Consider the following 25,741-nt stretch of genomic DNA (forward strand, 5'->3'; position numbering starts at 1 on the left):
CTTTTTAGATACGGAGCGGAGACCGTTCGGCGCAGGTTTTTATTCGATTTATTTTATTGTCTCTAATCGATTGTATTCACAGCTCGCCTGTCCCGCTGTGCAGCTCCTTCAGTGACACGGGACGGCCGGGACCCCTCCGTGCCGGTCACCAGCCCCTCACACTCCCCGCTCTCTCGGGGCAGCTCTTTTAGATCCGGGGCGGCGGGGACCCCCCGAGCGCGGCTTTTGATTCTATTGATTTTATTCTCTGTGCTTAATTCCAGTCACCCCTCGCCCTCCCCTCGGTGCAGCCCTTTGACACCACCCGACAGCGGGTCCCTCGGGGCAGCTCTTTCGGTGACTCGGGAAGGCTCTTTGAGTACATTTTATTCTACTCTCTCTATTTTATTCCATTCCATTTCATTCCCGCACCCCACCCAGGGCGACTATTTCACCGCCGCTCCTCCTCACTCGTCTCGCCGTGCAGTTCTTTCAGTTATCGGGCGGCGGAGACTCCCCCGGTGCGGATCTTTTGTTTTACTATTTCTATCCTCTGCATTTTATTCTCTTCAGACCTCGCCCCCACCTCCGGTGACTCCCGACAGGGCCCGTCCCGCGGGGCGGCTCGTCAGTGCCGGCCGGGCCCCCTCAGTGCCGATCTCTGTTCCATTTCCTTCATTCTCTGCTTTGTATTCGCACTTCGCTCGTCCCGCGGGGCGGCTGTTCAGTGACACGGCCTGGCGGGGCCCCCTCGGAGCGGCTCCCCCAGGGCCCTTCCCCTTGCCCTTCCAGTCCCCGTTCCCGCCGGGATTCCCCGCCCGGCTCCCCCTCCCCGCCCGCCCCTCCCCGTCACGACCCGGCGGTGCCGCTGCCGGAGCCGGAGCGGCTGCGACTTCCCCCCCCCCCCACTGTCCCCACTGTCCCCTCGGGGCCCTCACGGCCACCCTGGTGCTCAGCACCCACAGCTGGGGCTGAGCTGGGGCTGCTTTTCTTTGCCCTCTTGTGCTGGGAGAGAGAAGGAGCCTTTCCCTGGAGCAGAGGCCCTGCCCAGGACTGGGAAATGGTTCTGGGTAGGGAAGGCTGGTGGGTTCCATCCCCCTGACCCACTGGGGGCCGGTGGGGGAAGGGCTGGAGGGGCCCTTGGGAGGAGTTTGGGAGCTGCTGTCCCCCCACCCAGAGGAATCTCCTGGAGCTTTGATCCAAAACAGGCCTGGGGGTGGGTGGGAGTCAATGAATCTGGGAGAGAGGAAAGGAGGGGAAATCTGTGAGGGAGAGACATTTCTGTGCCTCCATCACCTTTTTTCAACCTCTTTCCCCCCCACACTTGGTTTTCACTCCAAAATGCCCCAAGCTGCAGCCTGGAGCAGGAGGGATTTGGGCATGGGGGACAGGAACAAAATGTTGCATCAATGAAACCTTGTTAAAAATTCCAGTATTTGGACAGGGAAAAACATCCTTTTGGGTCTTCCCTTTGCAAACACAGGCAGGGGGTCCTCACCAGGAAAATCTTTACCTGTGGGGGAAGTACCAGGTGCAGGGGCTGGGAATAATTTTATTTACTGTGGTGATCGTAAGAACACCTGCTGGGCATTGATTTGGGGGGTTTATAGAGTTTTAATAAGCACAGAAACCCTTTGCAGTTGCCACTGACTGGACAGCAGCAGCCACAGGTATTTCTACTCTGTGTCAGTTGATCATTGTTCTGTTTTTTTGAATTTTATTTTTCCTTATAAATATTACAAGGATAACTCCTATGGGACCAGTTTTCCTTTGCTGAGGAGAGCTGTGAGTGCCTGGGGGCATTATCAGCTCTCTGTGCTTTATTTTTGGAGCACAGGAGCATCCTGGCAAAGCCCTGGGCTGGAGTAGGAGCTGTGCAGGCCCCGGGAGCTCGGGGTGTTGTCCGAGCTGAGGTGGCGGCAGGAGGAGCTGAGGGTGCCCCTGTCCCCTCTGTGCCCCCCCAGGGGTGGCAGCGCCTTCCCCAGCCCTTCCTCCCTGCGGGCTGGCCTTGCCCAGCTGCCAGGCTGTGGCTCCAGGCCTGGCTGGCCCCGGGAGGGGCTGGCACTGCCTCCTGCTCCGGAGCAGCGCTGGGACCCCGGGGCACGTTCATCCCCCCGGGCTCTGCCTTGCCCAGGGTGCCCTGGGCGGGAGCACAGCCAGGCTGGTGCTGAGGGTGTCCCCGGGGCAGGAGCAGCTGGGAGGGTCCCAGCCCCGTGCTCAGCACCCCCCACCCCCCACCCCCCACCCTGGCCTGGTTTAACCCCGGGGGCAGCTGATCCCTCCCAGCTGCTCACACACTCTGCTCCACCCTGGGCTGGGGGACACAATCCAAGGGGGAAATGCCAATCCCCACGGGCTCAGCTGGGACAGTTTAGTAAGGAAACCAAACCCAACCACATGTTGAAAAAAGCCACAGGGGCTCCATCCCCAGCTCATTTTCCACCCCCCAAACTCACATTTTCCGCAGATTTGAGACACTTGGACCATTTCATGAAACAACCACCAATTCCCAACCTTGTTCTCTCCTTTTCCTTCATGTTTTTGGGTGTTAAGCCCAGTTTTGGGCCGGCCCTGGAACCTTCCAGCAGTTCCTGTCCATAGAGGTAGAATGATTTATTTTCTCATGTATCCAAAACCTGGGGGGAAAAAACGGGAAAAAAAATCAGAAAATTTCTGCAGTTTGTTTCAGCATCAAGAAAGAGGATAAAAGAGGATAATCCCAAACCCACAGAGGAGCAGGGCAAGGACTCCAACCCCTCTCCCTGAGCAGCAGCACCAACAACTGGCTGGGCCCCCCATTCCCAGCTCCCTGCCCCGCTGAGGGGGGAGGAGGAGAACTGGGAAGGAGGGAGGGGTGGGGGGAAGGGCTTGGTCGGGTTTAGTTCTCCTTCTCCTGCTCTCATTCCGGCAGTACCAATTTAATTCCCACGCCCACTGGGAGTCTGATTTGCCCGCGCTGGTGCTCGGGGAGGGATCTCTCCCGCTCCCCACGCCAAGGGCCGACCCCTCCGTTGGATTTTCCCTGCCCTGCCCGCTGGCAGAGGGAGGGAGAGCGGCTTTCGTGGGTGCCGCCCCCAGGCAGGGCCCCCGCGCCCCCCGAGCTGTCCCGCAGCTCCCTCCTCAGCCGGCCCGGATCCATCTGCTGGCAGAGCCCGGGCAGCATCTCGGCGGCTCCGCAGGGCACTCGGGTGTGGGGGGGGGGGAGCGACACAGACGGCGCAGCGGGGCATGACGGGAGTTGTAGTACCCGGGAACCTCAACATGGCGCGGGGCTCCGGGCTCCGCCCCGACCGCTGCAGTTCTGAACGCCGATTGGCTGCGAGCGGTGACGGGCGGGGGCGGCGGCCAATGGGAGCGGCGCAGGCGGAGGGCGGGACGTGGGAGCGCCACGTGGAGCGGAGAGGGGAGAGCGGCGAGTTTGGGGGGACTCGGGGCGGGTTTTGGGGGTCCCTCCTGACCCCCCCCACAGACTGCGGGACCCCCCGTGCCGTGTGGGCCGTGACGGTGAAGGTGGAGAAGCCGGGTAAGCCCCTCCCCCCACCCGGGACTGCCGTCAGGGCCCTCCCAACACCCCCCAGAAATACCCCTGAGATCCCGAAACACCCACGTGGGACCCCCAAAACTCCCCCAGGATGCCCCAAATCCCCTCCTGGGCCCTTCAGAGTCCCCCGAAACACCCCAGAGCCCCCTAAAACACCGCAGAGAACCTTCCAGATACTCAAAAACACCGCAGAGCCCCCCCCAAACTTTCGTCCAGATCCTGCAAACCGCCCCGGGGCCATCCAACCTCCCCACAGACCTCCCCAAGTTCCATCAACCTCAGGCTGAAACTTGCTGGTTTGAATTCCCAAGGCCTTAATCTGCATATTTTGGAGGGGGTTTTGCCTAATCTTGATGGTTTGGGGTTTTAGGGCATCTGTGCCAGGCACCTCCATTTGGGGGGATGGGAGGATCCCAGGATTTTCCAGCATCCAGGGATGCTCCCCAAGCAAAGCCCTTCGCAGCCCAGACAAGGGAGAGCCCCAGAACCTCAAAGCAGAGACACCAGAGAAGGGAAACTCTTGGCAGACCTTTTTTGGGCTTAAACTTCCTGTTTTGGGGTGACTGTTGTGGGTGCAGGGGGGACACAGTGCTGGGGAAGGGGGTTTGAAGGGGTCAGAGGGCCAAGGAAAGGGGGTCCAAGGGGACCCTGTGCCAAGGAAAGGGGGGTCCAGGAGAGGGGGTCGTGGGCTAAGGAGACCCAGAGTAGCCAGAGAAAGGGGTTCAAGGGGCCCCCCAGTGTTTCAAAAACGGGGGGTCTGTGGTCTGGAAAATGCAGGATTGGGGGTCCCAGGGGTCTCAGAGCGAAGGAAAAGTGGGAAGTGGGGGCGTGAAGAGGTGGAATGGCCAGGAAAGGGGGTGCAGGGGGAGTGTTGGTGCAGGATAAGGGGGTGCAGGGGCATCCCAGTGCCTGGGAATGGGGGAACAGCAGGGTCCCAAAGTCCAGGAAGGGCAGGACTGGGGGTGGGGAGAAGTGGTTGGGAAGTCCAGGGGGTCCCTGTGCCCAGAAAAGGGGAGTGCAAGGGGTGCCAGGGTAAAGGAAAAGGGAGTGTGGAGTCTGGGAGAGGCGGGATGGGTGGGAAAGACGGGGCAGGGAGGGGGGGTCCTAGAGTTAAAGAAACGGGGTCTGGTGTGAGGTGACCTGGGATGGCTGGGAATGGCGGCCGGAGGGTCCCTGGGATGAAAGAAAAGAGGGATCCAGGAGCTCAGAAAGGCAGGATGGGCAGGAAAGGGGGTGCAGGAGATCCTGGAGTGAGGAAAAGGGGTGTGTGGGGGCTGGAAAACCAGGAATGGCTGGGCAGGGGGATTCCAGTGCCCATGAAAAGGATGTTGTTGAAGTTTTAGTCTTAATGGAATTCTCTCTCCCTAGGAACACGGAATTTGAGAGCTTAGAAGTAGCCAACTTCTTTGAATTCCAACTTGACTGGTGAGAAGGTGAGGGGGGACAGAGAGGTGTCTGTGAGGGGCCCTTGGATTCTGCTACAGATCCCTTGTCCTGAGCCAGCTTTTCCATCTGCAGAGGAGTGTCTGAGTGCCAGCACCGCCAGCCCCTGTCCCCAGCCTGTCGTCCCTGACCAGAGGACGAGGAGAGGACTCTGCACTGCCAGAGGGTTCCACCCCATCCTCTTCTGTGGCCTCCATCTCCCACCTGGGCTATTCGAAGCAGTCAGCACCTCACCTTTCCTCTTTGTTTTACTGGAGGATCCTGAGTGACTTCTCGGCCAGCCGAGGCACAGCAGCACCCCCTGCTGTCTGCAAATATAATTGCACCAAAGGAAGTAGAGACAAAATATTCAGTTTTGTTTAAAGGGTTTGTTCTTCTCCTTGGGGATACGGTGTAGTTGTTTGTTCTATCCTAGTTTTGGTTATATATATATTTGTATTTGTACTTAAGAATAGTTATCTTTTTTTCTATAATTTTTTCTGACTGAAACTCCTAAATTTCAAAGCTGGGGTGACTTTGTGGGAAGCCCTTCTTTTCTGGTCCTTGTACATGTCTTGGTTTTCTTCTAAACTGAGAGATTAATTGGCTCCCAACGTGCAGCTTGAGCAAAGAAGGGTAACTGTTCTTGTGCCACCATGTGTGCACTGAGTTTAGGGTCCATCAGGACCATCCTGTACAATTTATTGGCTTTTTGTTGGTACAAATTCACGCCAAAGGGCGTGGCAGGTTTAAGTCTCATTAACAAGTCAATGAGTAAAACCCAAATAGCTGCAATTATTATTGAGTTCTTAGTCTGGATTTATGGTGCTATGAATTCAGTGCCTGTGGGTCTCATTTGGATGGTGTTCTCAAGGCTGTTTTCCTGCCCTAACCTAAAGTGTTACCTCTGGGGGTTTAGTGACAGTGGTATTGACCCTTGGGAAGGAACACAGGGGAGTGTTTTCTCCCAACCCTTCACCCATTCCCCTCTCAGGTTTGCTACAATGGCTTTTGAGAAGCTCAAAGTCTCTCTGGATGCCAGAGATACCTTGCTCTTTGTGGTGAGTCTGCGAGCTTGTGTCATTATGGCCTATCTCATGTTTGGAGGTAGGGCCAGGGCTTTTTGAGAGTGCACTCAGAGGCCCAGCCCAGCACAGGGAGAAAAAGAAGAGAGTAAAAGCCCTGATGTCACAGTGAAGGGGGAAAAGGAAGACAATAAAACCCCTGATGTCACAGTGAAGGGGGAAAAGGAGGAGAATAAAACCCCTGATGCCACAGTGAAGGGGGAAAAGGAAGACAATAAAACCCCTGATGCCACAGTGACACAGGATGGGGCTAAATCAGAAGCAGGATCCAAACCAACGGTAAGTGTCTTTATCCAGAAAAGGAAATATAAGACCAAACCAGCCCGTCCAGAGGACGATGAGGGGGCTGCTGCACCTTCACAGCAAACAGACTCAGAGCCTGAGATCATCACTGAGTCATTGTAATTTGATTATCTCCGTAGTTTGCGGAAAGACATTGCTCGACACCCGGGTGAGCCCATCCTGACTTGGTTGATCCGAGTTTGGGACCTCATGGGTGAAACCTTACAACTGGATGGTGCTGAAGCCAGGTTTTTGGGGGCTCTGGCCCAGGATGTGGCTATTGAACAGGTTTTTGTGAGGGAATCAAAGCCCCTTTCACATTGGGCACGACTTCTAACGAGTGTAAGAGAGACGCTGGTTTATGGAGAAATCCTGCAGGAACATCACATGAAGAAGACTTGGAAGACCATGGAAGAAGGAATTTTACGTCTGAGGGAGATGGCAATGATGGATGTGCTTTTTGGAAGGGGTGGGCAAACCAATAATGACCCTGACAAGGTCAGATGCACACCATACATGTGGTGGATCCTTTCACGCACGGGGCCAGCTGAATACACCGAGTTCCTGGCATCCATCTACAGGGAAGAGAACCAAGAAACAGTGGGCACTGTAGCAAATAAGCTCTGGATATATGAAGGCATGACCCACAGCCCAATGCAGGCCCGTATTTCTGCTGTAGAGACATTGGTTGCAGAGGTAAAGAATGAGCAAAGGAAACTTAGAGAGGAGATGAGAGAGATTAGAGAGGAGATCAAGGAAAGCCTCCAAGTGGCACCAGTGCCATTCAGAGCCTCGAAGGTCAGAGCCAGACGCCCCCCAGCTAGAGAAAGGGAACAGGCCTCATTAACTGAGATGTCGTATTTCCTGGCCAAACATGAGATAAATTTCCTGTAATGCACCTGAGAGGTTTGTTAGGGGAAACAGTTTGGTTTAACTCTGCCTCAAGCAAAGGCAAACCCATTCGTGGGACTGTGTTTGCTCAAGGATGAGGTTGCACATGGTGGGTGATGCAGGAAGGTGGAGAAACATATTGTATACCTGAAGGGGACCTTATCTCTGTAAACTCCCCACAGTACTGTACCTGTATGTCTGTATCTGCAAATGTGTATGTACTTGAAATGTGTAAGTTTGATATGGGGTGTTGGTATGGAAGAGAATTCAGGGTGGATAATGGTGCAGTTTTGGCTGTTAAAGAAATTCTCTCTTCCTACCAGCACAGAATTTCAGGAGCTAAAGCCCAACCCCCATACCACTAGATTTAAAAAGAAGTAGCCAACTGCTTTGAATTCCAGCTTGATTGCTGAGGGGGTAACTGTGGAGGGAGAGGGGTTTGTTTTGGGGGGGAGTGGAACGACATCACTCTTCTTGGCCAGCTGCGGTGAGTGCAAGCCACCGTTTGCTGGACTCGTGAAGTTGTTTGGAGGGAGCCGAGTTGTCCTGGTTTTCGCCACCCACGACCCCAGCTCAGCTCTGGTGCTCTGTGCTGCTCATTGGAGGGAGAGAGAGGGTAGAGCTGTGGCCACTGCCCTGGATTCTTGCTACAGATCCCTTTCCTGAGCCAACTTTCAGTCTGCGGAGGAGTGAGCACCAACACCGCCAGCCCCTGTCCCCAGCCTCTCATCCCTGGGCAGAGGACAAGGAGAGGACTCTGCACTGCCTGCCAGAGGGTTCCACCCCATCCTCTTCTGTGGCCTCCATCTCCCACGGGAGTTATTTGGAGGAGTCGGCGCTTCACGGACCATCTTTCGTCTTTTTCTTACCAGAGAAACTGCAAATCACTTCGCTGCCAGCCAAGGCTCGGCATCAGCCCCTGCTCCCATAAATACAATTGCACCACGGGAGCAGAAACAAAAGATTCATTTAAAGGGATTTGTTCTTTTTTTTTTTCCTTTCAGGCTGCAGTGTAGTTGTTTTGTCCTAGTTTTGGTTATATATATTTGTAGTTAAGAACTGTTATTCTTTGTTCCTATACACTTTTTTTCTGATAAAAACTCCTAAATTTCAAAGTTGTGGTGAGTTTTTGGGGAAGCCCTTCTTTTCTGGTCCATAGAAATGTCTTAGTTGTCTTCTAAACTAAGGTAACCCTGCAGAGCATCACATCTGGTTTTGGTCTTGTGTGGGGGGCTGGCCCTGGGTGGACACCAGGGACCCACCACAGCTGCTCCCTCCCTCCTCTCTGCAACTTGGCAGAGGAGACAAAACACAACAAGGGATTCAGGAGTTAAAGGCTGGAGAGAGAACACTTTAGGTGGAATTTTCAGTGGATTTAAGGGAATTTTCTGTGAAGGTAAGAGGATTTTAGTGGAATCTTGAGGATTTGGGGTGAAATTCTGAGGATTCTAGGAAGGATTAAGGGTCTTTTGACTGGAATGATGAGATTTGGGGGCAATTAGGCATATGTTATGTGGAATTAAGTGAATTTGGGTGGATCTAAAGGGATTTGGGGTAAAATCAGCAAGATTTTGACAGGAATATAAGGATTTGAAGTGGAATTAGGATAACTTTGAGTAGAACCGTAGTGATATGAGGTGAAAATCTGGAGAGTTGAAGTGGAATTAGGGAAGTTTTGGTCGAAAGAAAAGAACTTGAGTGGAATTAAAGGGGAGTTCCTGTGGAATGCTGGGGATTTGAGGTGAAATTGGGGGGGATCTGGGATGAAATTCTGAGGGTTCTGCAAGGTATAAAGGGACTTTTGAGTGGAATTCAGGAATTTGGAGTGGAATTAGGGGCTCAGTGCCCCAGAAGAAATGATGGGACGGAGCAGGTGTGTAAAGTCAACAGATTGGCTCTTCCCAATGAATTTCCAATGTTGGTCTGTGTCCTGATTAATGTTCCTCCTTCTGCATTCACCCAAGTGCCCACAGGGAACCAGGAGGATGTCAAGACCACCAGCCAGGTGTTTTCCCAGCGTGGATCACTGGGATGTGGGTCATCAGGTGTGTTCCCAACGTGGGTTCTCCAGTGGGTGATGGAGTTGGAGCAGCAGATGAAGCTCTTCCCAATAGTCGGGGCACTGGTAGCGCTTCCCTTATCGGTGGGTGTGTTGATGTCTCGTCAAGGTGCAGCTTCAGTTGAAGCTCTTCCCACACAACTGTAGGGCCTCTCCCCAGTGTGGATGCATCAATGCCTGACAAGGATGGATTTCTGGTTGAATCTATTCCCGCAGTCGGTGCAGCAGAAGGGCCTCTCCCCCGTGTGCGTCTGCTGATGCACGAGGAGATGGGAGCTGGTCTGAAACCTTCTCCCACACTCGGAACACTCATAAGGACGTTGCCTAGTGTGGATCTGCTGGTAGTGGATCAGGGTGAAGCTCTGGCAGAAGCCCTTCCCACATTCCCCACACATAGAGGCCCATTCTCCAGTGTGGATGATCTGATGTTGGATTGTAAGAAAATGGATTGGGAATTGGTCACAAGTCAGTGTTTGAGTTGCTGAATATTTTGGATAGTTTACAGTTTGCACAGTTCTCTCAATTTCACACAGTTTCATGTTTTAATAAAGAATTAATAAAGGGTAATAGGAAGGAGGGAGTGTGGAAGGGTTTGAGGGGAGGCCGGGTTTATCCCTTTAGCCAGGCATGAGGGCGGGAAGGCTGTGAGGTAACAGCTCCAATCAGGGGCTGTTGCCAGGGTCCAGGCAGCTGGGGATAGGGGTTGGAAGGGCAACGGGACCACCAGTTACAATTAATGCCGCAGTAAAAATTGGCCATGTATAGATCTCCAATCCAAAGACTGGACCAGCCCAGGGGCAGGAACAGGGCAAAGAAACAACAGTATAAAAGCAACAGTTTCTCTTTGGTTCAGGGGCTCCTGGAGCAGCTCTAGTGAGCTAGCCAAGCCGCTGCAGGTGTTTCCCAGAGTTCCCCAGTGCACATTGTTAAATAAGTTTTTCCTATTTCACTTCTATTTGGATTCTGCCTCTAAATTTTTGGATCGAGGGATTTTTCCCGCAGGTGGGGGCTCATCTGGGATCCAAAGTCCACTGCCCTGACTGGGAATTCAGAGGACCCGCATGGTGTGCCCTGCCAAATTCGGGGGTCCGGGGACCCAAATTCCTTCTTGGAGCAGAAGCGAACTGAGAACCTGAGACTGCTGGCATGAAATAGGAAATTATTTTAAACTAAAGTCTGGATCCAGTGAAGATAAAAGACCAGGAAGACGGATGATGATGGATTGGGTAGGAAGGGGATAAATTCCCAGGGTCTCTGGGAAAGGGAAGGTGGGAGGGTTTAAGTGAAGGGAGTGCATGTAGTGTGGATGAGAGGAGACCTGGTCCCTCAGTGAGTGCAGAGCCCTTCTAGGTGCAGTTCTGCATCCCAGTGATGGCCACGGAAGAGGTGAAGTGAGTGGACAGTGGTGCCTGTGTGAGCTCCTTCAGGAAGGGAGGGGAACGGGGAGATGACCCAATCCCTGGGTTTGAGGTCCAAGAGATGGTCCAGAGAAGGGGGGAAGCCTGAAAAAGGGCAAGTGGTCCCTGAGGGGTTCCGAGGGTGGACTGTCCAAACTCCATCCTCGGGATTCTAATAAAGATTGATGGGTCTCCACGGGCTGTCCTGAGGCGGGTTGGTGGTACCTGGGACAAGCTGTGTGTCTGTGTCTGTTTCTTTTGGTGGAGAACAGTTGGGTGGAGGTGTCTGAGGTCTAGAAGGGACAGCTTCCATTGATCGCTGCGGGAGGTCAGTTGAGTACCCCAGGGGTGGGACTCCGGGGACTGGCGGGTGGAGTCCTGGTCGTTGAGGGTGTTCCCCAAAATCCAGGGAAGGCAACCAGGAGGGGGTGGTGCCAGTAGTAGGCGAAGGATGGAGACGTAGCGGAGCAGGGGTGGGCTGAGGGAGGCCCATTGTGGGTAGGCACAACCCACCAGGAGATCACCAGCGAGGGGTGGGGGGGGTACCTACCCACAGGCACATGGGCTGAGGCCAGGTCCTTGAGTGGTGGTGTGAGGGTGAATGTGAAGTGTGAGTGTGTGTGTCAGCTATTGGGGGAATAATAGGAAGGTGTGGAAGTAAAATGGGGTTTAGGAGAAGGCAAGGGGAAAGGGGAATGAGAAAGGGATTAACAGAAATACCATACGATAGTCCGTTAGGACGGATGTCAGATGGGTGGGAAAAGCACAATGGGCCAAGAACTTGAGGAAATGCAAAATGATAGAGTATTGTACTGCGGTAGGGGTGAGAGAGCCAATTCGGAGTGATTGTGTGATGTGGCCAGAATATGGATCGAGTGAGTTTTGGTTGTGTAAAGCCTTGAATCTGTATGTGAAAAGGAAGTGTGATATTGGGGATCAGGAAATTGTATACGCTGAGTGTTGAGTGAAATCAGTGCGGGTGTTTGTGGTGTGATTGGGAAAGGGTGGAGATGCAAATGACAGAAGTGATAAGAGAGGAAAGGGAAAGAATAAGAGAAAGAATGATAAATGGGACCCATTGAACTATCTCCTGGGAGAAGGGCCTCCCAATCCTCCACCTTATAACCTGAGATTTGAGGAGGATTCAGGGGAAGAGGAGAGGGAAGGGATCCCTGAGTCACCTAAGATTAGACCATCTAGGAACCCTAGCCCATCTTGTTCACCCTGCTATTAAGCAGATCCTAATCCAACCCCTTGTCCAGTAACTCAGTCCACCTTGACAGCCAGTCACTCGCAGTGCTGCTTGAAAAGAATGCAAAGGGGACGATGTGGCGGTAGAAATAGGGGAGTTGTATCCATTATGAGAAGTGCCCATGCAAGGGGCCCCAGGGGGAATCGGATTTGTAGGTGCTCCTCTCACGAGTTCTGAAGTAAGGGAGTTTAAGTCCACCATGAAGAAGTTGTTGGAGGATCCCCTTGTGCTGGCCGAGGAGCTTGATCAGTTCCTCGGCCCAAACAAATACACATGGAATGAGTTACAGTCCATTGCAGGTATCTTGTTTTGTTCTGAAGAAACAGAAATGATACAAGTGGCAGCAATTAGGGTTTGGAACCAAGGCCATCCCTATGATTGTGCAAGAGGAGAAGAAAAGTTCCCATTAGGCCGCCAATGTGGAACCAAAACACGATGAAGGGCAGACAGAATATGATGAATTATAGGATATACTTGATTAAAGGTATGAGAGAGGCGGCTCCCCGGGTTAAGAACATGCCATGGGCTTCTGAAGAGCAGCAAGAGAAGAATGAGACCCGGATGGAGTGGGTAGAGAGGTTGAAAGGGGCCATCCAGAAATACTCTGGTGTGTCCATTAACACTCCAGAGGGGCAACAGCTTCTAAAAATGTGTTTTGTTACTCATGCCTGGCCCAACATAAGAAGAAAATTAGAATAGTTAGATAATTGGAATGAGAGGGAGCTCAGTGAATTGCTAAAAAAGGCAGGGTTAGAGGGAACGTGGAGAACAGTGATTAACACGCTAAAAGTTATGAAAGCTGAATCGAAAGTGGCAGCTGCAGCTGTTACTGTACTTGCCCCAGAAAGGGAGAAGCAGGTTGAGCCTTTGACACCCCCGCTCCTGGCGGCGGAGCACGGAAAGAGCTGGAGGGCATTTCTAGGAATAGAGGGAAATGGCTTTGCTGTGAAAGGTATGACAGGGAAGATGCACCAATCTGTGAGCGAGTTCTTGTCTGATTGTGGCGCAGCAGCTTCTGATGAGGAAGTGAGCGGACCCACGGCTCCAAGCGAAGTACCAAACAATATGGAAGTGAGTACTGGGGCCACGGCTGAAGTGGGCAGTCCTAGCTGCCATCCCAAGGTTCCACCTGCTGTTGCACCTCCACCAGAAGATCCTGAGACCCCTGTGGGGAGGTCTGGAGGCAAACAAGAACGGACACTGACTCCATTGGAACAGCAGATGAAGGAGTTGTTAGAACAGATGTCTGAATCAAATAGATAAACCATGAAAGCCCTTGAAGAAAAAGCAAAGGTACCACGATCACTGCCTGGAACGCTACCATCTACTTTTCAAATGTATCGAGCCCCCTCTCCGACCTCAGGGGATGAGGAAGTAGGAGCACTTTGTCTGCCCCCCCGGAAGTCCAGAGAAACAACACCAATGAGTAATGGACAGCCCTGACTGGGCCGATGGACCGGCTTTGTCCAAGATGCTGTGCTGGAAGAAGAATGGTCAGCTGCTGACTTTGTAGTGTGCCCCGTTATAGTAGATAATAATGCACCAAAATATGAGCAGCATGACTGGAAAGTGCTGCAACAAGCAAAAAAGACTCTAAAGGAAGGAGGAATAAAAACAGAAAATGAGCGTGCAGTGATAGATTGGCTCTTCACAGCAGATACTAATAGCCCTCGTGACTGTAAAAATCTTGCACACTATTTACTCACACCCTCTCAGCAAATAATTTGGCATAAGGAATGGAAATGGCTTGTGCAACTAGAAGCTGCTCGCCATTGTCCCGCCGGAGACCCTTTAGCAGGAGTTACTAAAGAGATGTTTATCGGTGACGGAGCTTACGGAAGTGTGCAAGTGCAGTTACGCTATAGCTCCCAGCAAATATCACCCATACAGGAGGTACAAGTAACATACAAGGACTCAAAACAGGTCAGTGGGTAGGTCCTAAGCCTCTGTTATTCACTGGACGAGGTTATAGTTCTGTCTCCACAGATACTGGACCTGTGTGGGTGCCCAGCAAATGGACTCGACCTGCTTTAGCTGCCGCATCTCCGGATAAGCCTGCCCACACATCAAGCGCCAACGAGTGATACAGCAGCTGGCTGAGGAAGTGGCCGAATCCACCGGCATACCAGGCCTCTTCAGCGTAGACCCTCGTGTCGTGACTTTAAAGACCCTTGGAGATGGGGGACCGGGTGGAGTGTGGGAATTAAACAGAGAATTATATAAATGGCGCAATCGCGTATGTCCCGCCTGTAAAGAGCGTTTGCTGCTACAGATACAGTGTGGTAAATGTAAAGGAATAATATCATGTCACACATCAGCTATTGCCACCCAGGGCAGCCTTTGTGAAAGGTGCTATGGAGACAGCCTGTCTGAATTTTATGGTGTAGCTGGAACTCTTTACAATATCCCAGTTAAAGAAGTTAATCTCGCAACTTTTGGGGATTCCCAAGACTTTGAGCAAGCTCAACAAATATTTGCATTGAAGCTGGCTTTGTTGCAGGTACAATGGGCAAAGAAATCATCAATTGTTTCTGTCGTATGTGCTTGTTGTGGATCTTAGTTAGCCCCGGTACAGCCACAACCCTCCAAAAAATAGAGCCTAATAGCAACATTTTGGTTACTATTGCTAACGAAACTGGAGAAGATTCCTTTTGTCTCTCTATGGCAACACCCAGAGACCTGTTTAGGACATGTTTAATAGGAGTCCCAACATTTGCCCGTGAATGGTTTAAGGGATATGTAAAGAATGAAACATTGTGTACAATGAACGATACCACGGCCAAAGCCACCAAACCAATATCTGCACAAAATTACACCTCTTGGTGGCAAGGCGCATTGATTATAGCACTAAACAAGACTATGGTAGAACCACAAGGGTTAGATCTCATTGCATCAGCACCCCCAAGTTTTGGAGCTGTGCAGTTTAAAGGAAATGAAGAAATTGCCGCCCAATTAATTTCCAGTAGTGTTTGATCACCGAGATCCTCCATCTATAAAGAGATTAAAGAAGACGGCTATTGTCCTCCAAAATGTCTGTACTCCGACGTTTGGGGAAACAATACTATGGGACTGGCCTTACCAAGAGGATTGGTTTTGATCTGTGGGGATAGAGGATGGCCTGGTATCCCTGGTAATCCAGTAGGAGGCCCTTGCTATCTTGGTAAACTTACTCTGTTCAAACCTACCGTATCTCAGATGTTGGATGATAACCTATGGAACTGCACCAGGGCATTGCGTAGTAAATGATCAGTGTACCAGCTTGGGTCAAAGTGTGATAGCAAAGTGACCTTTTGGAGCACTCCCGTCAATATCATTGCATCCATAGTATCTGGAATAGGCACTGCGAAATCTTTAAGGTTAATTCAACAATTGGCTTGTTGAACAGCAAAGGAACTAAACATAACATCAAAAATCCTTTCACAATTGACCACTGATGTGAATAGCATCAAACATGCAGTTTTGCAAAATAGGGTGGCCATAGACCTCCTGCTGTTCGCTCAAAGCCATGGATGCAAAGACTTTGAAGGAATGTGTTGTATGAATCTGTCTGATCATTCCCAATCTGTACACAAGAGCCTTGAGCAACTCCAGGAAGGTTTTCGACAATTGACAGTTTTGATGCCGTGAATGAGCCTTCCCCCCAAAAAAAGGACTCTGAGCCATGTTAGTGTAGGGTAAGATAAAAAGTAAAGGTCCTTTAATAACACAGGGCCTACAGCCCACAGGAATACAAGATGACATGCATGTGTCTTAGTTCTTGTTTCCATGGCTTTTATAATAAGATCCCTCCAATCATTGCTTTACACATTTCTCAGTTCAGCCCCAGTCCCACCCCTGGTCCAACCCCCTGGAATTGGGTCTGGGGTCGTCAGGACCCTCTGTCTTCATCAGCTCTTCTTCCTCAGGCACACAAAGGTCTCTTGGAGCTCATCCAATTCTGGCTTTTGGGTCACTCTGACCTGTGTTTATGTTTCATTCTGTGGGCCTTCTGATATCCTTCAGCTCTTTACCTTGGAAAGGAGTCTAAACAAGATTAATTAACTAAAGGAATTTGAGCTCCCTGTTCTGGGACAGGGGTAGTGATAGAAAGGCATTAAACTTAAACTGTTAGAAATATTAACCCTCTAAAAATCTACAACTACTGTGTTCCTAAAATCTACAAAATGTGAAAATCAGAACAAAAACCCTTTCGGCATCAGTTTCAACTTCTCCCTTCAGTGATTGGCTCGAATAGTTGGGCATTACTGGGAGGCTACAAAATTTACTTAAGCAAAGTGTTATGTGTTTAGTTACCATTTTAATCTGCTTGCTTGTGCTTAGCTGTGCCTTAAGTTGTGTAAAACGATTATTGTTGAAGGCACAACCAGGCCTGGGTTGTGCAAAAAGAAAAAGGGGGATTTGTAGAGAAATACTTGAACAGCCCAGGCCATGGCATGCTGCTAGAGGCCTGCATGCACAACCCAGCCTTTGGTGCAAGCTGTAAGGACACTGTGTCCTTGAGCTAGTTTCAAGAGGAGACAAATATGCAGTAAACAACTAAAGCAGACGGGCAGCAAGATGCAGGAGCTCGTGAAACAGGCAGGGACAGAGCAGCACAACTTGCCTTGGATGAGATAGTTTTCGGATTTTGCTTTATCCCCTCTTTCCCATGGTTTTCATAGAATCATAGAATCATAGAATTGATTGGGTTGGAAAAGACCTCCGAGATCATCAAGTCCAAACCTTGGTCCAACTCCAGTCCCTTTACCAGATCATGGCACTAAGTGCCACGTCCAATCTGTGTTTAAAAACCTCCAGGGATGGGGAATCCACCCCCTCTCTGGGCAGCCCATTCCAATGCCTGATTACCTTCTCTGTAAAGAATTATTTTCTAATATCCAACTTAAATTTCCCCTGGCAGACCTTAAGCCAGTGCCCCCTTGTCCTATTCGTGAGTGCCTGGGAGAGGAGACCAACCCCCACCTGGCCAGAACTTCCCTTCAGGTAGTTCTAGACAGTGATAAGGTCACCTCTGAGCCTCCTCTTCTCCAGGCTAAACAAACCCAGCTCCTTCAGCCTCTCCCCATAGGGCTTATGCTCCAGTCCCTTCTCCAGCCTTGTTGCTCTTCTCTGGACCCGCTCCAGCCCCTCAGACTCTTCCCTGAACTGAAGGGCCCAGAACTGAACACAACACTCAAGGTGTGGCCTCCCCAAGGCAGAGTCCAGGGGAAGGGTCACTGCCCTGGGCCTGCTGGCCATGCTATTTTTGATCCAGGCCAGCATCCCATTGGCCTTCTTGGCCACCTGGGCACATTGTTGGCTCATGTTGAACTTCCTGTCACTCAGTCCCCCCAGGTCCCTCTGCCTGGCTGCTCTCCAGCCACTCTGTGCCCAGCCTGGAGCGCTGCAGGGGGTTGTTGTGGCCAAAGTGCACAAATCTTTCCTCTCTGTTGGCCAAGCCCCAATTCCCTCCCCCAGATATCCCAGCCTTTTTGTCCCAGTTCCTTCTGACCTTCCCAAATCCTTCAGCTGCATGGACTCAGCTTTGCAATGCCCTTCATGACCCCTGAGCATCTGCCTGCCCAGCTTGGCCAGTCAGTTCTGGGAACACACCTGACAGCCCAGCCCCCAAGGGGACAGGATGTTCTGCTGTGCTGGAGAGGACCCTCCTCAGCCTGGCCAGCAGTGCTGCAGGGGGGGATTCCCTGCCCCTCCCCAGCTGGTCCTTCCTGCCCAGCAGCTCCTGCTCCAGAAGGGCTCACAGACACTCTGGGGGACTTTTCACACTTGGGTCCTTGAGCTGCCCTGGGGCATCTCTGGGGCAGTGGCCAACTCTGTGACTGCTCTGGGAAGTCATGGCCTGAAGCCAGGAGTGTGGGTTTTAGGAGGTAGTTGAAACCTCTGCAGACAAGAAATCCTGGTAATTGTTGAAGACTTCCTGGCCTATCATTATGTTGTGCTATTTATTTTTAATTTCATGATTTTTTTCATAATTTTCTTTTTCCTGACAACACCACACACTTGTTCTATTAATCTGATTCACTCTCTGTTTATGTGAAAATATTTGTGCAGCTATTTATCAGAGTACATTTCCTACCAGTGTTTTGAATGCAGAAACATTGCTCCGAGGAGCTACTGAACTTCTTTGGGATGGTTTCATATCCCTAATTTTGCCTCTTCTGTTCTTCCTCTCCCAATTTGCCTTCCAAGATCTCTCCAAGCTGTGTGTGCCTGGGAATGTTTTCACAGTCCTGAGCTCTGGGCCATGTCCAAGGGGACAAATGCACCTTCTGGAGAACACTGTCACTCCTGCTCACAGAGCCTCTCTGACTGCACAGGGGAGATTCCCCCAGGCTGTTTCCTGGTGTGGGATAAAGGGACATAAAGGCAGAGGAGAGGGATGGAGGAGACATGGACATTTGTAATGGGCATGCTCAAGGATGGTGAGATGAATGTCCCTGGGACAGGGAGGTTGTTCCTGCAGTCACAGCCAGAAATGTCAGGGCTCTGACAGGTGCCCACACCTGAGCTGGGCTCATGCCCTGCTCACACCCCCAGGGCTGTTCGGAAACACGAGTCCTTCCCTTGCACACACACAGACAGTTCCTGGCAGCAGGTGCAGGGTCTCCCTGGGCTCCTGCTGCCACTGCCCGGGGCTGGAGGCACCTCAGCCCTGCAGAGCCCTCACCCTGCACACTCACACACTTCAGCTCAACACTGGGCTTTCCCTCTCCCTGGCATGGCCCAGTCCAGCCCCTCCCTTGTCCCACCAATCCACCTGCCCCAGCCTCAGCCCCACAGAGCAGCACAATCATGTCTGGCCCTGCAGCAAGAAATGGAGGCAATGGAGGTCAGGGACAGTGACTCTGTGTCTGGAATGTTCAGGAGACCATCATCTCAGGCATCTCCTGCAGCCCCAGGGACAAGACAGCCTCTTTCCATTGCTCCTCTGCACACACAGCCTGTCCTGCTCTTCTCCTGGCACATCCCATCTCCCCACAGAGCCTTTCCCCAGGGGAACACGTCTGGGCTGGCCTGACCAGCCATTCCTGCAGCCCCTCCCCGTGCTCCCCACAGCCCCTGAGCTCAGGGTGCTGCTCTGCAGGGCACAGGGGCTGTGGTGCCCAGGGCCATGGGGGGGCTCTGCTGGGCTGTGCTGGTCAGGCTGGGAGGCAGAGCCAGCTGATGGTGGTCCCTGCCACTGACCCCCTGCCACACAAGCTCTTGTGTGGCCATGGAGGGTGCTCAGAGGGGCCCTGCCTTCTTCCAGTGCTGGGAGATGGGTCTGGGGGCTGTGCTGGATCCAGACCATGAATGCTTATGGAAAGTAAAATGAATCACAGGACTCCTTTCCCTCAACCTGCTGTATTCCCTGGGGTTGCAGGGCTCTTTTTTTTCAGTTCACACTCAGATGTAGAATATTATCTCTGGGTGACTCCGAGCTGGACAGGCCTGTTCTCCTTGGGCTCTATTCACTGTCAGCTCCTGCTCACACTGTTGCTGCAGGTCTCGTGTTCTCCTGGCAGCTCCAAAGTGTCTTAAGCAAATCACTTACCTGCCATCAGCCCTGTCACAAGCTGTTGAGCCTCAGGGAGGTTAATCTCATCTGCATGGTCTCTGGCCACCAACAAGTAAAACCTGAACCAGAACTAAGTCCTTTGAAAGTCACACTGGGACCCTGATCTCATCACACTGAGCCATGGGCAGACAAAGCAGCACAAGGAGCCTCTTGAATGTCTCTTCCTTAGGCATGTTCTTAAGAGCAACTTCGGAGGAAGCCCAAAGCCTTCCTGTCCTGCCCTCAGGAGAACCCCTTTCCTAATGGAGCTGCTGTTGTGCAGCTCAGCTGTGTCCCAGCAGTACCCATGGCCTGTCCCTTGCTGTGAGCCCAGGATGGACACACAGCAGGATGTGACCAACCTGGCAGAGGACCAAGGCCTTGGACCAACACAAGGACTTAGGAGAGTGTGGAAGCAGAAAGGGCAGCTCTGAACAGTCCCCTGCTCTCTGTAAACATGCACTGTCCTGCACTGAGCTGTCCTTTCTGAATGCCTAAGAAGTAGGATCAAACAAGTCACTGCACTGTCCTTTATTTTGTGTAACTACTCAGAGAGGAAAATGTTTCATTTAGACAGTCTCTGGGTCAAACTCAAAACATAGAGACTATATTAGAATGGAGACTAATTTAAAACTTAAATTGTGCACAAACTTATTCAGAAGATGAACCCATGACCTCCACAAAAATGCTGAGAAAAGAAGATATGGCTGTAATGAGTTTCAGTTTGAATGCTATGCAGACATCAACAGAAACAACAGTTTTGTGCTTCTGCAGAGCATCCAGTCATCATTTTCCTCACAGCATCCTTGAGCTCCTGGTTCCTCAGGCTGTAGATGAGGGGGTTCAGTGATGGAGGCACCACTGAGTACAGAACTGACAATGCCAGATCCAGGGATGGTGAGGACATGGAGGGAGGCTTCAGGTAGGAAAATGTGCCAGTGCTGATAAACAGGGAGACCACGGCCAGGTGAGGGAGGCACGTGGAAAAGGCTTTGTGCTGTCCCTGCTCAGAGGGGATCCTCAGCACAGCCCTGAAGATCTGCACATAGGAGAAAACTATGAAAATGAAACAGCCAAAAAATAAACAGGTACTAACCACAAGAAGTCCAATTTCCCTGAGGTAGGAGTGTGAGCAGGAGAGCTTGAGGATCTGTGGGATTTCACAGAAGAACTGGCCCAGGGCATTGCCCTTGCACAGGGGCAGGGAAAATGTATTGGCTGTGAGCAGCAGAGCATTGAGAAAGCCACTGGCCCAGGCAGCTGCTGCCATGTGGGCACAAGCTCTGCTGCCCAGGAGGGTCCCGTAGTGCAGGGGTTTGCAGATGGCAACGTAGCGGTCGTAGCACATGATGGTGAGGAGGGAAAACTCTGTTCCAACAGAGAAAATAAGGAAGAAGAGCTGTGCAGCACATCCCATGAAGGAGATGGTTGTGGTGCCCCAGAGGGAGTTGTGAATGGCTTTGGGGACAGTGGTGCAGATGCAGCCCAGGTCTGTGAGGGACAGGTTGAGCAGGAAGAAGTGCATGGGGATGTGCAGGTGGTGGTCGCAGGCTACGGCGCTGATGATGAGGCCGTTGCCCAGGAGGGCAGCCAGGGAGATGCCCAGGAAGAGCCACAAGTGCAGGAGCTGCAGCTGCCGCGTGTCTGCCAATGGCAGGAGGAGGAACTGGCTGATGGAGCTGCTGTTGGACATCTGTTGCCTCTGGGCATGGGGACCTGTTCAAGGAGGAAAGACAATTTAGGTTTGAATTCACTGTGAAAATTTAAAGCCCTTTCTCACCCAGCCATCCTTGCCACTCAAGGTGTCTGCCTTTTCCGTGTCTGCCTTTTCCATGTCTAGGAGACCTTCCTTCACCTTGGTTGCTGTATCCCTGATTGCTGCTGGCCAAGGTTTCTGTGAGGAACTGGACCTCAGCCTGCAGCACAGTGGGGAGTCAGCCCTGCTCCTCCCAGGCAGTGCATGGGAATAGGGAGGAGAAGAGCCAGTCCTGATAGATGAACTTAGACAAGGAATGTGCTCCTAAGGCAGTGGAGCTTGTCAACAACAGCCTTGCCAGCATGAAGGAACAGGGATGGCAGAAGGCAGAATGAGAGATATTTCTGCACACAGGGAGAACAGTGAGCCCTGTGAGGCAGGAGGATTGTCTGAGGCTCAGTGTGGAGTGAGGGGAGCTGGTCTGTCCCCCTGTCCTCTTCCCAGCTGGTCTGGGCACACACCTTTCTGAGATCCAGTGCAGTTACACTCCTGTGTTACCCTGGAAAGACACTGCTGAGAGCAAGGCCATCCCAGGCAGAGAAATTTGCTCCCCATTTTTATAAAGTCTGGACAAATCGACTTGTTCCCAGCCTCCCAGAGCTCCACGGGGCAGAAGGAGCTTGGACACCTCATTGCTGTGCTCAAACCTGCACAGGAGGAGCCACAGGGGCTGGTACTGACTCTGCAGCTAAAACTGCCATTCCCAGAGAGCCTGCCAGCAATAGCAGGAGCACCTGAGCAAGGCAAGGAGAGAGACAGATGAGCCCTAAAGGAAAGTCCTTCCCTTCCCAGCTCTGCACAGCCCCTCCCAGACAGCACCAGTGCAGGACAGTCCCCTCAGGGCCTGGTCAGCAGGAAATGGGCACTTTGTAGGAGAGATGCCCTTCATCCCCTTGTGCTGCTCTGCTGGCCCAGCAGGTGCCTGAGGGCCGAGAGCCCCCGGGCTGAGTCTGTGCTGGCTGGATGGGGACACAAGAGCTGTGCTGCTCAGGACAAGTGTCTGCACTGCAGGGCACGGCTGGGAGGTGCCACATGAGCCCTGCAGCAGGGCTGCCCTCAGCATTCCCTCCCTCCCTGCCCTTGTCTCTGCTGCCTGGAGCTGTCCCCGGTGCCTTGGTCCTGTTCCTTGGTCCTTCTCTGTCAGTGTTGCCAGAGCCGAGCCCAGCCCCTGAGCGCACAGCTCTGCCCTGCAGCCACTCCGAGTGTGCAGGGATTAAAGAACAGCTCACCCAAGCCTGGGGACAATGGGAAGGGGACCCTGACTGGATCTGCAGGCTCGTGGGGGCTGAAGGCAATTGCTGAGGTTCCCAGAAAACATCAGTCTGATGGTTTAAGAGTCTCAGCCCCTGCTCTAATCTGCCCAGCTGGGATTCCATTCCCACCAAACTGAGGCAGGAAAAGTGGAAGCACAGATTCAGGAAAGCAAGACTCAGGCAGAAAACTCCTGTCCTGAATGTGCTCATAAAAAGTCCTCTCAGAAATGGACTGGACATCTACTAGAGCTGTGAGACCTGAAACATGTAAAATACTCTCAAAAGCACCGGGACCCAGCTCCACCATGACTTCCTCCTTCCACCCACAGCCTCTCCTCATTGCACTGTGTGTATCTCCCCGGGCAGGGCAAGAGCTGATGCTTGAGGCAAAGAGTCCCTTGCCTGGCACATAAAATCCTGGGCAGCAGGACCTTGCTCTGCAGGACAGCCCTGGGCACCCCTGGCTGCACCCCCACCCTCACACTCCACAGCCAGCCCTGCCAGAAGCAGCCACCCTGCCCTGTCCCTCTGATGGTGCCACAAGGAAGCCCTGCCCTGGAACTCATCCTCCTCTGCAACACAAAAACTGTCAGAGTCCTCCTGACAGATGCCCAAAGCTCTAGGATGGGCCAGCTTTAGGAAAATCTTCCAGGAACAAAAGAGACATTGCCTTGCATCCACATACTTACCAAGTACAGGCTGTGAATGTCTCTCCTCACTCTGCCTCACTCCTCTCCTCTCAGTGCCTGCAGGCAGTGCCCCAGCCCTGCTGGGCTGTGCAGAGGAGCTGCTCCCCAGCAGAGCTGTCTCTTTGAAGCACTTCTCGGTTGCCAGGAGCTCCCTCTGTGCCAGGAGCCCAGCCCAGCTCAGCAACACAGCAACAGCCCAAGGCAGCACTTTGCCCTCTCAGCCTCCCTCCAGGTGTCCCTGGGGCTCCAGGGGAACCTGATGTAGAACAGGCTGAAGGAAGCAAAGATGTTCCCTCCCTCAGCTGGGAGAGACATTTCTCCTGTGCTGTCATTTCTCCCATTAGACTGAGTGAGTTCCAAGAATCACTTTGTCATTTTCCATCTTTAGTCAGAACATCAGACAGGGATGGGCAATTAGCCCAACTACTGATGAGGGAAGGGATCCAGCCCCCATTCATGACTGCAGTCCTTAGCTTCCTCACACACACACAACCTCACAGGAGGCAGGATTGCTCCTGCCTCAGGTCAGGTGTGCACACAACAGTCACCTGCCTGGGTGCTCCTGTTTCAGCTCCTGTGGGAATGGCTGGAGATGTTAAGGTGCAAAGTCCTGGTGACACTTGAGGTGCCGGGGTGGTCTAAGACACCTGGAGCTCCCTGCAAGCCTCAGCTGAGCAGTGCTGGGAGACAGGGCAGCACCTGTGGCAGGTTCTTGGAGGCTGGTGGGGAATCTCTTTGGCCAATTGAGATGAGATCAGGTGCCACCCTTTGAGCAGTAGAAATTGTTATGTTCTGGTCAGCTTTTTCTGTACTTGATCTCTCCATAGGGAGAGCCAGGTTGCTCTCTGTCTTTTCCATCAACGGGTTGATCAGATCTCTTTGACTATAATGGCAGTGGTATCATGGACATCCTCAAATGACCCAATCAAATGCAGAGCAGTTCCTCTATTTTACTCCAAACACAGCCCTAGAGTGGTACCTGAGGTTCCCAGGCTCTCACACACAGATACAGGTGGGTTGAGGGACACCACTGGTTCCCGTATAGGAAAGTCATCCCCATTCAGAGAGAATGACCACTTGAATCCATGAGATTCCACAGTCTCCAAGTGTTCATTTGGTTCTATGAGGCTTCAGTGTCACAATGGCCCCTTGGTTCTATGAGATACTGCAATGTCTCAGGGTTTCTTTGGTTCCATGAGGCCCTGACATGCCAAAGGTGCCCCTCGATTCCATGAAGCTCCTCAGTGACGTGATGGACCCTTTATACCAGAAGGTTCCACAGTTTCCCAGGTTTTCTTTGCATTCATTGAGCTCTACAGTGTCCCAGTGGCCCTTTGATTCCATGAGGTTCCACTTTGTCCCAAGGTTCCTTTGCTTCCATAAGGCTCTGCATTGTCACAATGTCCCTTTGATTCCACAAGGCCTGCAGTATATTCATCATCATCATGCCCAGGCTTCGCGAACAAAGATTTGGGAAGGGCACTACCCACGCTTGCTTCAAGCTGCTGGTGGCTAAAAAGGGCGATACGGGATAGGCAGGTACGGTCACAAAAGGCACAGGGGAACGTCTCCTTTGGCCATATTGGCAAGGAACGGTTCTGTCTGCGTTGTCTTTTCTCCTCCAGACTGACTGTGCTGCGTTCCCAAAGGAAGCAGCAGCGTCGTGAATGGTGTGTCTCCATGAATCCCGATTGGAGGCCACAGTGGACCATTGGGGCAGTCAATATGGCCAAGGCTGAGGTGTTGTTTCATGGAGTCCTTGTATCTCCTCTTCGGGGCTCCTCTCTTGCAGCAGCCGGTGGCGAGTTCTCCACAGAGCACAATCTTCGGGAGGCAGTGAGTGATCCTCCATCCTGGAGACGTGCCCTGCCCAGCACAGCTGCGTTCTCAGCAGCATGGCCTCCATACTGGTGACCCCTGCCTGTTCAGAACAGACACATTGGTCACGTAATCAGACCAGTGGATGTTTAGGATTGAACGGAGGCAGCGCTGATGGAAGGGTTCGAGGAGCCGCAGGTGGTGGCGGTAGATGACCCAGGATTCAGACCCATAGAAAAGAGCAGACAGTACAATGGCTCTGTAGACACTGAACTTTGTACTTTTCTTCAGGTGTTTATTGGACCAGACTCTTTTATGGAGTTTTCAGAAGGCTCTGTAAGCCATTGCTGGGCTGTTGTCTGTCTCTGTCAGTCTTACTGTCCGAGGAAATGGTAGGGGAACTGCTGGACTGACTGAAGCTCTGAATTGCCTATGGTGATGTGAGGATGATGGAAGACTTCTTGAGGTGCAGGTTGGTAGAGAACTTCCGTCTTCTTCAGGCTGCCTTCCAGCCCCAAAAGCTCAGCAGCCTCTGCAAAGCAGGATGTGAAGCTCTGCAGAGCTGCTTCTGTGTCAGCAACAAGTGCAGCATCATCAGCAAAAAGCAGCTCATGGACAAGGTGATTCAGGGGCTTGGTGTGGGCCTTCAGTCGCCTCAGGCTGAATGGGCTTCCATCGGTACGATATCGGATGGAGATGCCGTTTTCTTCATCGAGCTCTGCCGTGGCTCTTTGGAGCATCCTGCTGAAGAAGATTGTGAATAGAGTTGGTGCAAGAACA

The 25,741-nt window shown here is 52.2% G+C and overlaps 2 protein-coding genes and 1 pseudogene across 2 annotated transcripts in view; 1 reads left to right on the forward strand and 2 right to left on the reverse strand.

Moving 5' to 3' along the window:
* The window catches only part of LOC139673813 (zinc finger protein 850-like), a 408,695-nt gene that overhangs the window by 105,308 nt on the left and 277,646 nt on the right, over nucleotides 1-25,741 (forward strand). The gene's annotated exons all lie outside the window — the stretch shown is intronic.
* The window catches only part of LOC139673822 (zinc finger protein 135-like), a 302,962-nt pseudogene that overhangs the window by 32,306 nt on the left and 244,915 nt on the right, over nucleotides 1-25,741 (reverse strand).
* On the reverse strand, nucleotides 20,188-20,757 carry LOC139674150 (olfactory receptor 14J1-like; the record flags this gene model as incomplete). Its single annotated transcript, XM_071560299.1, has 1 exon — nucleotides 20,188-20,757. A coding segment is annotated over one exon (570 nt), but the record flags the coding sequence as incomplete, so codon positions are not given.

The sequence above is a fragment of the Pithys albifrons genome, chromosome 7, assembly GCF_047495875.1.
Source record: "Pithys albifrons albifrons isolate INPA30051 chromosome 7, PitAlb_v1, whole genome shotgun sequence".
NCBI classification, from domain to species: Eukaryota; Metazoa; Chordata; class Aves; order Passeriformes; family Thamnophilidae; genus Pithys; species Pithys albifrons.